Below are 18,295 nucleotides of genomic sequence, written 5' to 3'. Positions count from 1 at the left end.
TTTCATAATTTTTTCTATATTTATGAGAAACAAGGCAAGAGTAAATCCATCAAAATGTCCGGTTAATTTTTGCTCCTTAGAGCTTAGCAAAGTAATCAAATGCAACATAACATGACCTATCTAAATGCATTAAAAATCCAGTCTTAATGGCACTCCCAAATTATGAACATCTAAATACATCATCAAAGATATTGCTGCACAAGCCTATCTCTCTGTACATATTGTGACTCTTACAAGTTTATAGATGAATATTAACACATATTTTTGTGTACCATTGAGCAAAGTCCCAGACATCAGCCTTTAGATCAAAACTGCAAGTGTGTGTCTTCATGAATAGTCAGCCTGTGCCAGATGTTCAGTCTCCGATGATGACTTGTTGGCTACTATGACACGTGTTGATGTGTACAGCTCTTCATCTGGTAAAAAAAAAGGCCAAATCTCTTTTTTAAGAGCCTTTTGCAGGCTAGTATGGATCCTACATGTGTCTTGTTGCAATAACACGTACAGTAGTTGTGTTTAGACACTTGCTCCTTTGGCTTTCGGTGTACTCAGGGAAAGGCTAGTGGGTGCCTGGTCCCAACAACATTTGTTGTTCATACATTTTGCCTGTTTTGTAGGATAGACAATATGCTATTATAAGCTTACACTACCAGATCAAATTTGCTTTGCATTCAGCCCTGGCTATTCAAATACAAATAGACTATGCCTATTGTATGTGTTTGACATAATTAATCTAGTTAATATACACACAATGGACTATCGAAAACCCATGAAATAAGAATTGACTACGTTTGGAGAAAATGTTTGTTTTTCTGAGCTGCGTCTGCAGTGTGAGCTCTGATCGTAATGGAATGGAGATTAATACATGCATCTGAAACAAGTGAACTGCAAATTTGTTTTGTCGATTGCATAGTTCTGAATTGCAGCGTTGCTTGTGGGCTGATTCACAATCCTATAGTGGAATTGTTCATTATTATGCAATTGAAATAGTAGGAATGGAAAAAGCGTCAGTGCAAAAGTTAGCTGAATTGAGTACGGCAAAGCTTGCAGTATTGACAGGAATACACAAACCGACGGGGAATATTTTTTGTGCTCATTTGATCCAAATTTAGGACAAATGGTGCATCTAAGCACTGGGAAGAAGAACTGATGGTGTGTCTCTCCTTTTTAATGCGCCAGCTGGCTAGACATTTGTTACATTGCAATTTTGGAACCTAGCGAATTTTGGGACTCCAGAGTGTTTCTCATTTTCTGTAGAGGTTTACATAATCAAAATACTGATATACTAAAAACTGATTTTACTCGTTTCCTTCCGACCTGACCTGCCAGCACATAATTTTTCGGGACTAGGCCCAGTCTGAGGATCCCCCAGACCTAGGCCCACTCGACCTGTGTGTAACCTGTGCATCACTTAGCCATTCGCAGTTCACACTCACATAAAAGGGTGTAACCAAGGGAGGAAGTACTTTAAATATAAAGACATTTGCTATGTTAATGTCAGCTCATAAATGTACTCAAAATGGTCCCCCTATTTGAATTCAATAGTCCAGGTCCAGGATGTTTTACTTTGCGTTGCAGGGAGGTAGGGCCGCGTAGGTATAAGGGGGCCCTCCACCTTGAGGGTGCAGGGGTATATTTTGGTTGTTGTTGAACAAGTAAACACAAGTACCCTAGTGCATTATAAGAGTTCAAGTTCATTTTAAGACCAGGAATTTGATGTCGCACTGTATTTCAGAAAGTACATATTTTCAAGTAACGATCCGAGCCGAGTCTCTCTCTCTTTGTGTGTGTGTGTGTGTGTGTGTGTGTGTGTGTGTGTGTGTGTGTGTGTGTGTGTGTGTGTGTGTGTGTGTGTGTGTGTGTGTGTTCAAAATCTGTAAAAAATCTGTTATACTTTTGTTTCATCCCATCTCGATTATTGCAAGGGACTGTTTATCACCCTGAGTCACTCCTCTGTCTTGGCTCCAGTCTTGGCTCCTGTCTTGACTCCTCACATGCTAGGTCACATATTACACTGGTAGTGCTGGGCCTGGCTGCTCTTCACTGGCTGCCCATTGAATTAATTCATAATTTATTTCAAAAATACTTTTAACCACCTATAAAGCACTACATGGGCTGGCCATACTTTACATCTCCGAATAACTGCAACCAAACTGCAAAACAAATGTGAGATCTCTCAGGTCTTCTGACCAAGGCCTTCTGACTGTCCCACAATTAAGGCTGACTGGGGCTTTGCAGTGGTTTCTCCAGCCCTGGTACCGTCTACCATTAGTCAGCTGACTGTTGTAAGAAATGTTAAAAGCACTTTGTTGTATGATGATTGTTTGGCTTTCTGTGTATATGTTTAAATGTTATATCATTATGTTCCTTATTTGTTTGATATTTTATTATTTATTTTCATGTGAACTGATCTCTTTCCTCATTGCACAGCACATAGTAACTATGTGTTGAAAAGCGCTTTATAAATGAAGTTTTCTACTTCCTTACCACCATGCAATGGACAGGAAAGGAGACACCCTTCATCGCACCCGTCATCGCAGCCAGCAATCACTCTCAGGTTCATGTGAACAAAGTCATCAGAGTGGAGCGTCACCGTCTCAGTGAATTCATCACGGAGACGGTGATGAATTCTGACAAGGCCTTGAGGCTACTCGTTTGATGAGCTTGCAGTTGTGAGGGACGATCTGATCTGATCATCTTTTTTTAATCTAATAATAATGAATTGGCCTGCGGAAACTGGATGTAGTTCATTGTATAGTTGTGACGATAGGAAGATGTTGAGGCTGGATAATCTCCTATAGGCGGTGGAGCTGCTTGGAATTAAATCTTTTCAACCTTTCTTCATTTCCCCCTCTAAAAGGAATGGACAGAACTACATTGACTAGAGGGAATAATCAGCAAACTACTACACTACTAGCTGACCAGCAAAAGGAATAGTCAGCTTAAAGGACAACTTCACCCATTTTCAACCTATCTTCATATGATTGCTCCTCACTAATGCTCATTATAATATGGTGCCATTTCTCTCTACTTGGTCTGTGTCTCAGAGGAGGGCTGTGGACACTTCAGAAACCCGCCTACCAGTGACGACATCGATGGGGAATCCAAGCCAATAGAAACTGCAGGCTTTATATTCCTGGAAAGTTAGCATGCTATAATGGAAGACATTATTCTTGTGTTAATACAAATCAAAAAGATCTTGTTCAAAAGCAAAAAAAACTGCCTAACGATGATGTAACTGGTAGGCAGGTTTCTGAAGTGTCCACAGCCTTCCTATGAGACACAGACCGAGTAGATTTTTGTTAAATCATGAGCATCACTGAGGACCATTATATGAAGATAGGTTAAAAATGGGTGAAGTCATCGTAATTGCGCAATGTCCCCGGGTCTAAATAAACCGCTACCCACCTAAAAATGATAGTCTATGTTAAAAAGAATGTTGTCTTATGGCGTGATCTGAAAATATTGTGTTTTGTGTCAGATTTTTGTATACAATACATTTGTCAAAATAATCTATTCTCTAACTTTGGCAAGGTAACTTTACATGGCAATCTGTGTTAAATTAACGTATCTTAAATGTTGCCTAACATTACAACAGATAGCCCTTTGAAAATAGAACCAATATAGCACATTCAAGAAGGTCTTTCAATCTTCTATCTTCTATAAGTTCTGAAAATGTATGTTTAAACTTATAAGAAATCGAAAACTTTCAACAATTAGGCTGCTCTAGGGAATGAATTGATTACTGACAAGGAAGAGGGGACATGTGAACCAGGTCCTGAATGTTTCGATCTCACATGCAGAATAACCTCCCTCCCTTTTTAACACACTAAAAGCTTTGCATTCTACTGTGTGAATGACTTGTGAGACTGATCAATTAAATGTTACATTCGGATTGATTAGCCTAGCCGGTTTGAGTATTTAATAAGACAGGACAGCCACTAAGGGTGCACTGCTGCCACCATTAATTGCATACACAGGCTGTAATTACTAGTGGAGTTACAGTGTTTTATTGCTCTGTGACTGTGAACTTAACTGTTTGTTAACACACATGTCTCCAGTCTGAATCGAAACAGGGATGTTGCAATTATGTGACATGCTATCATTAGTAAGAGCCTCAGCGTTCTTTTGTCAGTGTTTCTATCTCTACTATCATTATTGCCATGATATCCAGTCATCTACCGGTGTGCTCAAAATGTAGAGCCCTGCATTAGGATTGGGAATTTGGGAACCCATTCAATCAATCAATCAACTTCATTGTCACAACACAGTTAGAGGTAAAAGTGAGGTGAAAGTCTTGTTTATGCAGGCTTTCACTTTTGCACTTGAAGGAGTAAAAAGAAAATGAGAACATTTTCCAAGGGACCCAAAGCAGATATTGCAGGAGGGGGAATATTTTAAGTTGCTGCGGCCGGTCATCAAAAATCTGCAGGTCCCGCATGTCCCGCAGTAACCTGAATGTAGCGTACCTGAAGCACGCAACAGAGCGGGTGGAGCACTGTTTGAGCACAGCATGGTGTCAACAAATGAGGGTGAAAAGGGAATCAAACTGTCCATTACAATAGAAAAGCAGGTCTAACATTTGTACACGTTTCTCAATTGTTACTGACAAAAATGGAAACTAACTGGAGCCTATTTTCAAAATGTTGTTACCGACAAGTACAGGTATTTCCATCTATTTATGAATAACCTACTGATGAGCAGTAAGCTGAGCCCACTGTGTCGCTCTCCGTGGTGCTGTAATGGCCATCTCTCTCTCTCTCGCTCTCTCTCTCACATTCTGTGTTTCTGTTTGTAAGTGGGTCCCAATGGAAATATTGCAGGAGCAGATGGTAGTTAAACTTTGCTGCAGGCGGGAGCAGGGCGGTCAAAAATAAACGGTACGGGATGAAATCATTGTGGGAGCGGGTGGGAATGGTCAGAAACCCAGCGGGACTGCGGGACTGGGCGATGTAGTTGCTGACATGGAAATTCCCATGTGGATTCACTTTTACTGAGCCAATAAAAATAACTGTCCTGCTAACTTGCGGCGATGTAGCTCGTTAGCTTTCATTGTTTAATCAAATGCAATGTTGTTGTTGTTATTTAACCTTTATTTAACCAGACTGTTTATTAAGAACAGTTTGTTATTTACAGTAACGACCTTGAGGCATTAGCCTCTTGTGGGGGAGAGGGATGAAAACAAATCAAAACAGAGCCTCCAACATGAGGGCTGTAAGGGGCTTGGATAAAAACAAAGGAAAAGAAAACCATATTCATATAATAAGATAAACTGACAGGACACTTTCACCTACAATTTTAAACATGGTTGAAAACATAACCATGCCAGTATAACTGTCAGATTGAGACAATTAAGTACTGGTACTATTTTGGGAAGAGGAGCAATTGTAAAAGCAAGACTAAGAGTCAAAAAGCCCTGGCTTATAGCAGCCCCTAGAGGCTTTGCTGGCCCTTGCACTCAAATAGACATTTTGGCCAAAGCATGGTGATAAGAGGATAGAAGAAAAATAAATCCATGGGCTCACGAAAATGAGTAGGGTTTAACCTGCAATCTGCCTATATAATTGAGACATCTTGTCTGTAAAGTTGATATTTTGCCTGAGGGTGGTGTTAAAGGAAAGGTCATGGGGTCAAATAGTTACGGGTCATCCAGTGAATGTGGTCAACAAGTGTGATGGAAAACTGCCTCATTGAGGCCGTTTGCACTTGAGTGCATGTGGAGATTTTGGCCAATATCAGTAGGGGCCATCCTCTTCCAGGGCCAGGCTATTTTTGAGAACTTTCACCTACAGTATAATGACCTCGCCAAAATAGGGTTCATGTGGTCAATGGGGTTAACTTGTGTGATTCTTCACTGTTTCCACAGACTGAGCTGCCCTGAATCCGGAGAGGAGAGCGTCTCCCTACAGGAGGCAAGATGGCGTTCGACAACACCCTGCGAAGCTACTCTATCATCCCATGTTTCATCTTCGTCGAGGTGAGCACTTGTGCATGTGTGCGTGAGTAGAGCTGGGCAATTAACGAATAACGAATAATGAAACTAGAAAAAGTGCTCCTTGGAGCACAGGTGTCCGCCAGGTCAGGTACGTTATTCTGGCCTTCTGGTGGCGCTATAATAGGCTTATGTGAAAAGGGTGCCATTTATTCTTAGGTCTTTCACAGCAATCGGACACTGCATTCATGATTTGAGGCATTTCGTTCCAAAAATGTGTTTTGCTAAATTAGACCTGCTGGTGGCGCTATAACAGGCCAATGTGAAAAGGGTGGCATTTCTTCCTCGGCCTAGTGGGAATGTGCGTGTGAAATTCCACGGAAATCGCAAGCTGCGTGCATAGTTTGAGGCTTTTTGTTCAAAACGGACCAATCCTGCAAACTTTGGAAGCCAACCATAGCCAATGAGGATGGAATATGGGAAATCGGACAGATCCGTGTTGATCACATGACTATAGAGATACTGTGTACCGATTTGCATGACGTTTGGATAAAATCTGTAGGAGTAATGTAAAAAAAATGGGTTTTGCACTAATCGGCCTCCTGGTGGCGCTATAACAGGCCCATGTGAAAAAATTGGGGCAGAGGTTCTGAATTGGCATCCAGGGAGTGTGTTTCGGCCTGGCGGAGACAAATATATAAAAACTGATATTTAGACTATTTACCAACTTATTCTTGCTCATGTAGGTTGCCTGAATAAACGAGAAGCAGCTTTAAAAAAAAACATTTTATAATTCTTATATCATATTAACGAACCACACGAAAAAATGATACAGGTACTTTAGAGAGGGTGGGGTTGTGCGTGCATGCGTGCACCAATGTGAAAGAATTGCAGCAACTGACCTCAACTGGTAAATTATACACCAACTGTCAAGAGAGTGTTCAAAGGCGTGTAAAACTGAACATATACTGTACGTGTGTGTGTGTGTGTGTGTGTGTGTGTGTGTGTGTGTGTGTGTGTGTGTGTGTGTGTGTGTGTGAATGCGTGTGCTTGTGTGTGTGATGCAAGGCATCCTGAGACATCTTTGTGATTAAAGACTTTCAGCTGAGATGGTAATTAAATATGGAGAAGCGCCACAGAGCATTACCTGTCTCTCTTTCACTCTCTCTCTCTGTCTCTCTCTCAGAAACACACACACACACACACACACACACACACACACACACACACACACACACACACACACACACACACACACACACACACACACACACACACACACACACACACACACACACACACACACACACACACACACACATATCACAGACCAGTCTCACTGAGGACATGTCATTCATATGAGGCTCTGGAGATTTCACTGCCTCTCTTTCCTTCATTTCATGTCTTCTTCTCTCTCCATCTCATTATTTGTCTCTCTATCTCTTTCCATGGGTCTGTCCCCCTCTATCTCTATCCCTCTATCTCTATGCCTATATGGCCATCTCTCATCCCATGCGACCTGCTGTGGAGAAATGTCTGGACATGTCTCTTGCCACACCTAAATATGTCTGTCTGTCTCTCATTCTCTCCTCTCCCTCTCTCGTTCTCTCTCGATGCCCCCCTCTCTCTCTCATTCTCCCCTCTCTCGCATACCCCCCCCCCCCTCTCTCTTTGACAAGCATCTTTACAAGACACTTGCTCCACACATATATTTTCCATCTAATTATCCAGCTTGTTCCTGACAGCCTCACCTCATTAGATGAAAAATGTTATTTACTTTCCCTGTGTTTTTTGGGTTGATTACCGTGTAGGAAGATGTACATTTTTAATATTTGTCATGTCTTTGGCACACAGCGTCCCGCAACACTCCCACTTATTGATTGGTGAAAAATAAATCAATAATTCAAATAAAGCCTGGGGCTGTCAAGAAGGGATGGCAAAAAAATAAATAAAACGGCATCAGCTTAATATGAGATTAGTCTAGGTTTCTAATAATGATAATCTTATTTCAGCGAAATTGTACGTTTACAAAGCACTTTGCAGAGGAGTACAAAAAACACTATATATATATATACATATATTATATGTGTGTGTGCCTCAAGAGGGAGTCGGTGTAGGAGAGACAGGCGGTGGGAAAGCTGAGAGGGAGACAGTGTATGAGAGATAGACAGTTTAAAGCTGAGGGAGACAGTGTAGGGCACACACAGGAGGAACGCTCCCATGGGATTTGATCCAGACCAGCGGGGGGGTGTGTGTGTGTGTGTGTGTGTGTGTGTGTGTGTGTGTGTGTGTGTGTGTGTGTTTTCAGTGTTGAGTAACTGGTGAATGATTGTGTGTAGGGGTGTGCCGATACACTAATTTCACCAAACGATACGATACGATATTTGGCTCACAACTTCGATACGATTTCGATACGATACGATACGCACTTTTTTTATTATGAAAATATATGGGGGGAAAAAAAAGTAAATGCAAAAAAATAATTCTGTTTTTGCATTATTCAGACATGCAAACTTGTAGCTTTTCAGCTACAATAGCCGTTTTCAATCCAAATAGGGCAATAGTGTGACACGTGACCCCCAAAAAAAAAAACATGTTGTCACCCTTTTCACCTCGGGGCTGTTTGCATGCCTGATTATAATGATTGTAAAAAAAAAAAAAAAAAAAAAAAAAAAAAAAAAATTCAAAACGATATTTTTTTTTTCCAAAACGATACATATCGTCGCGAAAACGTATCGCGATATATCGCGGGACGATATATCGGCACACCCCTAATTGTGTGTGTGTACAGTATGTATACATGTTGTACGCATCATGTTGCACATACATACAGTAAACTCCTACATTGTCTCCCTCAGCTTCCCCACCATCTGTCTCTTCTGCATTGTCTCCCGCTCAGCTTTCCTACACTGTCTCCCTCTCGGCTCTCCGACTGTAGTCTCTCCTACACTGTCTGTCTCTCGGCTCTCCTACTGTAATCTCTCCTACACTACTAAGGTTCTCTTTAACAGAAGGCTAGAAGAATATGAGTCCTGCCTGCAATTTTTCTTATCTTATATTTCTTGATGTTTTGATTTATTTGCAATCCAGTATTGGTATTATGTCCTTCTTGTGTAGAATGTGTACATTGTATTGCTGGTGTTAGCACAGTCTTGCGGAACATGCCACACTAACATTTCACTTCTTGTATCTGTATGAGTGATTGGCAAGTAAACCCTCTTGATTCTGTCTCCCTCTCAAGCTTTCCTACTGCCTATGTCTCCTACATTGTATTCCCTCTCAGCTTTCCTACTGTCTGTCTGTCTGTCTGTCTGTCTCTCCTACACTCTCTCCCAGGGTTGCCAGATCTGCTTATTATAATTTCCCCGCAAGATTTTATTTGTAAATAGCCGATCTACAAGCTCACAACGTGTCGCGATGCGACGCGTTGTGAGCTTGTAGATCTGCTATTTTCAAATAGCTGATGTATATGTTAAAGTGCTCATGTGGTCCATAGTCGCTTCTTTTGGGCTGGTTTTCCTAGACCTGGTTGCTTGTTTCTCTCACAGAATCTAGCTACACGGCTCTCTCCTCCTCAGCCTACCTAATGTCTCTCAGTATTTTCTTGGAGAATCTACACAGCAAATTCCTTAATACAATTTTTACACTCCGGGTGAAATCAGCCCTCAAGATTGTGTGCAATAGGCTATAATAAGATACCCGGAAACGACATCAAAGATGTCTGTCAAGTTTTCGGGGCTGATTGTACAGGTCCGCTGTACGTTTCTGTGAGAGGACGCCATGCTGCAATACATAATCAGTTAAGCCCGATTTCTACTTGGTGTGTGCCGAAAATAGCAGATCTACAAGCTCATGACGTGTCGCAGCGTGTCACGTTGTGAGCTTGTAGATTGGCTATTTTCGGTGCGTGACGCCCGTGCGTAACTAAGTATAACTCAGGCTTTAGCATACTGATGATGTATTGCCACAATCACTTCTGCTGGGATTTGCATAATGCCTTGAGCATTTTAGATGCCTGCCAATGTACTGTATGCACAATTCTTGACGTACAGCTGTGGAAGATGGTAAAAGCAAACAATTGCTTTAGTTGATACACAGAGTGATGCAGCTGCATAGGAATGATTTATTGAAATCATGTCAGCAAGTTATGGCTATACAGTCCCTGTGTCAGTGATCTAGTGCCTGTCCTGTGGACCCATATTATGGGTTTTCTTTTTAGCCGTCTAATTTGACATGTGATACTAGATAAATAAGTGTGACTTTGAAACCGGTTACACTGCACAATGTACAGTATGTCAAGATATTTTTAATCAATCTTTAATCTACGGAGCAACTATTGCAGATATCTTGCCAATATTTGGAATTACATCATGGAAAGGAAACTACTAAACCCAAACCTTTACCAAAGTTTAATTGTCCTTTAAGTATTGGCCAACCATATCTATGCTCCATGAACTGTAGTGCTGGTGTAATCACATGACTAACATACTTTGGGGCAAACTTAATAAATAAATAAAGTATGTAAAATGTATTTAATATCAAACTTGATTTACTAAGGCATTGTTTCCCATACATTACCAAACTAAAATAAAATACATTTGAAACTTCTAAAGTTGAGAGAAAAATAAAACACAAAAGCATGGGTCTCATAAAAGCCTCTGATTTCAAAACAAAAGATCAATGTGATGAGACACATATTGAATTAGACAAATTTACCTTCAAGTGGATGCTGAACAACAAGCTGAACGAAATGGTAGTACAACGGGAAGTAACTAAAATAAAAAGATAAATAAAATACTTCATGAAGAAGCTCAAAAGACACAAAATCTTTCATCGCACAACAGTGACTTTCTCAGCCACAGCGTTTTCAAATATCTCTGTTTGACACCAAAGCTGAAAGAAGCTTCAAATCTTCCGCCAGCTGGGTGGATAATTTTCACTGAGCAACTTGTGAGCGAGGGAAGCAAGAAGTTAAAGCAGACAATCAATTTTATCTCAACAACAAAGCAAAAGACAGCAAGCCCAAACAAACTTCAGAACTATACTTCGGCTAGCCTGTTTATCAGTTCATTAGATTTGATTATTTGAACTAGATTAGAGCCCATCGGGCATGGACATGCCCATGCTGTATGGACATTGGATGTTTGGATATGTATGGGAGGAACAAAACATGTTGTACTACCATCAGCTATTTGTTGCAGTCAGCAATGACTGCAACACGTCTACATGTTGTGAGCTTGTAGATTGGCTATTTTAGCATTTGTTTTGCACAGCACTGTTGTACAAGTGGTTAATTCCTTCACAAGAAAAAAAAAGAAGACTTTGTGACATAATCAGGTTAATAATTGACAAAGCTATGCAACTACAGTACTTTGGCTGGAGACCAACTATTGGTCTTGAAGGGATCATTAGCTGCCATTGGCATTATGTCTTCACAGATTAATTTATTTACAGATTATATAATAATGAATTTTCAATTGAAAGAAGTGATTTGTTCAGCAACATTTGTCAAATTGGGTCATTGAATGAAGTATAATTAGCCTTACACATTGCACAGCTGGGAGATAAACATTAGATTATAAATTGTAGCTAGTTATTATGGAATCTCCTTTTATCCTGTCTTTCATGGTTGATTCTCCAAAACAAGCTCTTTATCAATATCATTTTCTCTACCGTTCACTGTCTCTGTCATTTTTCTTCTGTCTCTCACTCTCTCTCCATCAACTATCTCTCTCTATCACTCCCTCCCCTCTCTCTTTCTCTCCTCCCCACATGTCACATGTTTAGACATTATTCCCTGCTGCACATCTTGAGTGTGACACCGTTTCTCATGCTGTCATTTGCGCCCGCTTTCTGCCTGTTTCACATCTCCCCCTCTCTCTTGCTTTCTTTCTCTTTCTCTCTCCTCTGCATCCCTGTTTTGCTATTTCTGCCTCCCCCTTTATTCCCATCTATTTCTCTCCCCCCTCCCTCTTTCTGTCTCTCATTCACACTCTGCCTCTCTCTTACTGTCAGAAACAGAAGAGGGTTGAGGGACAGTGTTGTCAGGTGACTAAATCGAAGCCTCCTAATTGGAGCAGCTGCATGCGTAGAGCACAGCTACAGTAGGCCTACATATATGTGCTTTTCATGTAATGCAGTATCTGCTGCTTTCCGTTGATGTTTTCCACCGTTGATGCATCAGAATTAAATTCCTAAAGGCTTCACACACCCTCTTTGTGTGAAGTGATTTTGCACGGGAAAATTCAGTATTCATTTTAACTCCCAGAGTGTAACCACTTTGTAAACAGTGGACTGGAGATAAAATGTTGAAGAGACTGAAATGCTGTGAGAGCTGATCAAAGATATCTTTTTTCGGTGGTACAAATTATTGAAATGGGTCGATAATTGTTAGGATCAGTTGGGTCCCCACTTTTAAAAATGGGAGTAACTCTTGCACATTTCTATATTGATAAGAATGAGCAGGTAGACAGAGACGGGCTGAATAGGTCTGCAAGGGGATACATTATTATGTGAGCAGCAAGTTTGACATACTTGGCTTCAAGGCCATCTGCACCACAGCTTTCTTTCAACTACAAATGGCATGATAGAAATCCACAGGCAGGATTTTTTTTTAAAGAAAAGGATCTATTGTGAGTGTATGTTGTTCGGAAACCAGCCGTATTATATGAGTTTGTATCATGGGAACTAGTACAGATTGAGGAGAAATTATTGTTAAAGGCTTGAGAAATGTGTGGGAGGTCAGAGATGATTTAATAATTAATTTTGAGCTGTTTTATGGAGCTTTTGTTGTTTTTTTATTGAGAAAGTGATTCTATTTATTCCAGAACTGTCTGGGGTTATAGAAGTCATGTCTAAAGCTGTTTTTTTTTTTGTAGTCAGATGCATTCCTTGTTTTGGTCTTGCATACATTCCTCATATGTCTGTAGTTTTCCCAATCAACAGGATCTTTGGATGTACGATATTTGAGGAGAAGCAGGGAAGATGAGAAAATATGAAAGGGAGAGCAGGATGAAGGGCTAGCCCTAGAATGTCTGTGATCTTACATACATTTCATGTATTCCAAATACACAGTCATAGATCACCCTCGTCGACGCGCTGTGTAGTGACGATCTGCGCGGCCATAAAAGTGCTCTAAACTCCGTCTGTACTCACCCAATAATTAATTCCTAAGACTTGGAGTCATATTTTGTCCTCCAGTTTCATATCCATTTGAAAGTTCTGCCAGAAAACGTGTGTTTAGTCAAATATCTCCACTTTTCCACGAGCTGCACACGGACGACTTTCTGTACGGGCGAGGGGCACGGACTTGAGTGAAGGACCAAATTTAAAACTTCATAACAAATTGACACAGGGACGCACAAACGAATGGGGAACACAATTGACAGGTGCTTGTGATTGGTGCGGGGCAATGAATCACTCCATCTGCCAATTGTGTGTCCCAAACATTTGTGCGTCCTAAAGGAAGTTTACATATATTCGGTCCTGCACTCATTCCCGGGCCCCTCGCCCGTACAGAAAGTCGTCCGTGTGCAGCTCGTGGAAAAGTGGAGATATTTGACTAAACACACGTTTTCTGGCAGAACTTTCAAATGGATATGAAACTAGAGGACAAAATATGACTCCAAGTCTTAGGAATTAATTATTGGGTGAGTACAGACGGAGTTTAGAGCACTTTTATGGCCGCGCAGATCGTCACTACACAGCGCGTCGACGAGGGTGATCTATGACTGTGTATTTGGAATACATGAAATGTATGTAAGATCACAGACATTGTAGGGCTAGATGAAGGGCTAGGAGGAAAAGGCAGATTAGAGTGAAGCATTGTGTGGAGAGACAGTGGCTACACGATCCTCAACCTCCACTCTGATGAGATTATTCAGGGTAATGCCATTATCATTAATCTAAGGTGCAGACGAAGGCTGTGGGCGAAACATCACTCGCAAAATAAAAGGATATCACTTAGGGATGCAAATTATCGATTAATTCATTAATTGATAGTTGATAACCTTATCGATCGATTAATTGATTAATTGATAAACAGCGTTTTTTAGGACCAAAAGGACAATTCTTGTCTGAAACCGAAAATGAGTGCAAAAACATAATTGCCTTGATGTATATAACATTAACGAGCATCAACGAGCATCAGCTGGACACACGCACACGCACACGCACACGCACACACACACCTCCTCTCTGTAGTGCTCTGGAGTCTCTCATTTCTTTCCAAAAGCCCTTGAATATGATTAAGGATTACTGCGATTATGGTAAGCTCACATTTGATATCACACACACCATACTGTACCTGTAACTTTTCACCCCCCCCCCCAAGAGTACATTCTTAACGGCAATTCATTGATTATAGATTCATTGTTAACATCCCTAATATCACTTGCATGTAGAGCCGGAGTTTGCGGTTTCTACTTTTGAGTAATTAAATTCCCCTCTACTTGCACCTCATAAGACAACGTACGCTGTGTGTTTTCTCCCATCTACTAAGTGCCATTAGTCTAACCCTAAGAAGCTTTCTGCAATATGTGCACGAAAAAGGAAAGCCAGCCACAGCGGCGCACATTGTGAACGTGGAGACCAGTTAAAGCTACCGTGTGCTGAGCTTCATTCAAAGAAGCTGTCACCTCTACGAGGCCCTGAGGAAGCAAACAAATCTTATGCCAATCATGAATGTAGGCGATTCCCACAGTCAGCCACAAGGATTTATCTTCTCTCATCTTAACTTTCCCTTTTTTCTTGGCGCACTGCCGACTCGAGGCAGCGTAGCTTTGAGCCTTTGTATGGTCGTCAGATTTTTCTTTTTTAAAGATAGTTCTTAAGCTATTTCTCATTTGTATTTGACAGTATTGTGGAGGGAGATGGGACAGAGAAGATGGGGATTGAGAAAATATCCCGATCCCCCACCTACGTATATAGGTGACGCAGGCCATGGGCTAAATTTAAGCCCAGAATATCAGGGCACATCAGACTGGTCACAATACTGTACTGTAATGGCAACGGTCCTGATTTTATTCCCAGCTGGAGACCTGTGTTGCACGTCAATACTCCACCCACCCTCACTTAGCCTTCCACTCCTGTCTTGCCGTTTCTGAATGCATATACAGAGACAATTCTCTGGGGTTAGAAAAAGGGCAAGAGAAACCTGGTTATTATTTTGGGTGCAAGTGCCGTGTTTGCAAGAATAAAACACAGTTGTGGCATTGACTTCCTGTCCACTAATTGTGTAATCTGTATACTAGCACACAATACTACCAGGGGAAACTGACCATGAACATTGCATATTGGTTCTGATTCTAAGATTTCGTGTGTAGTGTAGTGTAGGGTAATAGTGCAGTGTTAGCCACTTAAACCCTATACTTCGTTGACCGGAGTCCCCCGTGGCTGTATACTACTAGGCCCACTTATTTCCCCCCTCTATACCAAAAGTCTTGGTGAAAATAGCCAATCTACTCGCTCATGGTCTGTGATCTCGTAGATCTGCTATTTTCACCTAATGTTTGCCTATTTCTTTCCTATAATGACATGCCCGGAATAGGGATGTTATAGGTTTTGTGTGGTTAACAGGCAATAGATAAAGCACCACGTTGGAATCGAACCCACAACCTCTGTGGTGGTGGGCAGGCACGTTACCTCTGTGCCACCCGAGTGATTGGATAAGAGTATACAGTGCTAAATGGTATGGAATGTACTGTACATTACATCTGACCATTTAAAGGCATTTAGCCCACCCTACCCAGTGGCGGAGCGTCCGGGGACAGATAATAAATCGGTAAAATCAGGCAAAAATAAGAATTAAACAACATAACCCTAACCTAACGCTACCCTAACCCTAAAACCGAAATAAAGTGACAAAAAGCCTCCCAAAAAGTGACTGAATCCGCCCAAAACCCGCAAAATTTTGCGGGTGCACGGGGTGTGCACCCACACGCGTGCGTGCATGCGCAGGGGGGGCCTGATCACTGTGCTGTGCCTCCCGCCCCGGCTTTGAGTTGTTCCACCACTGACCCTACCTGCACCTTTTATATGCAGGTAGTGGGAGCTGGCTACTGCTTTCCTACCTTGTTGTCGGGATTGCCTGGGAGCCACACATGCAGTGGCTGATTGTTCCGACAAGACGAAGATTTCCCACCGCCCCGCGCAATGCATTATGTGGCATTCTCAATCACCAATGGATTTGTGTGCCACGCTAAAGAGGATAATGGATTTTTATCTCTTACTATAATGTCTTGTGGCTTGTGGAAAAGATTGTCATGAGCAGTTTATTTATTGTCATACCCAATTATATTGCAGTATTTCTTTCTGCTGAATACATTTTTTTCAAAGCATGATTTCCCCTGCCTATCTTACTCAGATAATTTGGAACCTCTAAGCAGCTTTTAGACGGAGCTTGTTATCAGTAAAAACCATGACATGTTTGGTCCTCTCTAAAGGAGCTGCTAAATGGGTGTCTTGTATATTGTAATATGATAAAGAGGCAAGGTGGTTACAGAGCGATTTGTTCCAAAGACAGCGAAAGTGTCAGGATCTTAGCATTATTTATCCGTTTTAGCAAAGGCTTAAAAAACTCCTATTATCCCCTGTTATCTTACTCCTATGCTAGAAGCAGTCTCAGTAGACCTGTATGCTACCACACACACACACACACGCGCACAAGTGCGCGTACGGTACATACAGTACATGTAGGCTCTCTTTCTCACCTGGACTTCTCTCCGCCATCTGTCGATGGCTGGGGGTGCCAGATTTCCTCCCCATACTCGTTAACTAGAGTCTCCTGTCTTGTCTGTGTTCTACTGACCGTGCTACCCTTTTCCCTGAGCAATCTCATTCACACACACAGTGGTTTAGACTGGGCTGAACAGTTGTGACCCGCTCCCTGCGAATGAGTCATTAAAAACACATTTAAAGCAAAAATAACAACACGTTGGTAGAGGTTAATTGATTTATTGGGTGACAGATTGTTATTGACAAAAATTATACATGATTGTACATAATCTGTCTAAAGGATAAAACGCAAAGCCTGAGAGCTTATTTCCATCGTTGTCGTTTGAGTGTAAATGTGTGTAAGCGGAGTGCCACATATTGGGGGGGGGTGGGGGGGGGGTGGTAGCTGAGACATACGGAAAAGGAAAATCAATAATGAATGCATTCATACTCCTTGCCATGATGTAAATCAAAATATTGGCAAGATATCTTCAATAATTGATGTTCAAAGCACTTAAACAAACGCAAACCAAGTGGATGTTGCCAAACATTAAGAAAAATGTCATCCTGAAGATTTGACTATTTGGACATCCCTATTTGGATCCATGGAGGATCCAGTTCAGAGGCATCTCCTTCCTAATTCAAATAGTTCTTTGAGGCATAGAGTCCCTCAGTTCACTTTTCATGGACACTGCTACTGCACGCACTGTAGGACCTACAGTGTAGGTTCTGTTCACAACCTGACCTCTCTCTCTCTCTCTGGCTGCTGATGTCGCCTGTTCTCTGTGCAATCCGGTCAGCCACGCTGTGTCCGCTTATTGTCAGTGTGACATGACTCCCCCCATGTGGCCGATACCAGCACTGCATGATTGCTGTGTTGGAATCACAGATGGCCTGTATGTTAATGCTATTGCGGCTTTCCAGGGGTCAGATCACACCAGAACCGTCTCTCCTGTTTCTTTACCAGTGGTTCTCAAACATTTTCATGTCAGGGAACCCCAAATGAATGATGTATTTGGTCGAGGACCCCATCTGAAAAGATTTGTGTGGATAAAATCTCAGCTCTCCTACAGTCTGTCTCTCCCTCTCAGCTTTCCTACTGCCTGTCTTTCCTACACATTCTGCCACAGCTGAACTACCATCTGTCTCTCATACGTTGTCTCCCTATCGGCGTTCCTGCAGTCTTCACTTTCTGCCACTTAGCTTTCCTACTGCTTGTCTCTCCTACATTTGTCTCCCTCTCAGCTTTCCTAATGTATTTAAGGGAAACATGCCAGCTGGAATAGACTGTAGAAGAATCACAATCATATTACCTCTGTTGTTGCTTTTACAAATATAAACCCTTGTTTGCAACATTTGTTGCCATAAAAGGTGAAATGTTTGTCATTAACAAATTGTAGCTAATTTTACACATAGAACTGTAATGGATTTTTAATCATTCTTGAGAGAATAATTTAGTTCTTTTTTTTGCCAGAGCCTAATAATATCAAGGCAGTTGATATCAAGGCAGAACTGCTGCACTGTGCAATGTGTGCATATCTGTCAAGTGTGTTTGCATTGTCTCTTTGCTTTTCTCAATGTGCTTTGGCAGAACCCTACACTGTGTATTTTATTTATTGAGTAATAAAGCTGACAGGGAGACAGCATAGA

General features: G+C 41.5%; 1 protein-coding gene across 2 annotated transcripts in view; it reads left to right on the top strand.

Moving 5' to 3' along the window:
- Positions 1 to 18,295, top strand: part of plppr1 (phospholipid phosphatase related 1) — a 74,701-nt gene that overhangs the window by 13,496 nt on the left and 42,910 nt on the right. For both annotated transcript variants that reach the window (XM_084046903.1, XM_084046902.1), the window contains exon 2: positions 5,867 to 5,977. In XM_084046903.1, coding sequence (XP_083903029.1) covers positions 5,918 to 5,977 — 60 coding nt within the window. In that variant the 5' untranslated portion in view covers positions 5,867 to 5,917. The remainder of the gene's footprint in view (positions 1 to 5,866; positions 5,978 to 18,295) is intronic.

The sequence above is a fragment of the Gymnoscopelus microlampas genome, assembly GCF_963454915.1.
Source record: "Gymnoscopelus microlampas genome assembly, chromosome: 21".
NCBI lineage: Eukaryota > Metazoa > Chordata > Actinopteri > Myctophiformes > Myctophidae > Gymnoscopelus > Gymnoscopelus microlampas.
This window is presented reverse-complemented; position numbering and strand designations above follow the sequence as displayed.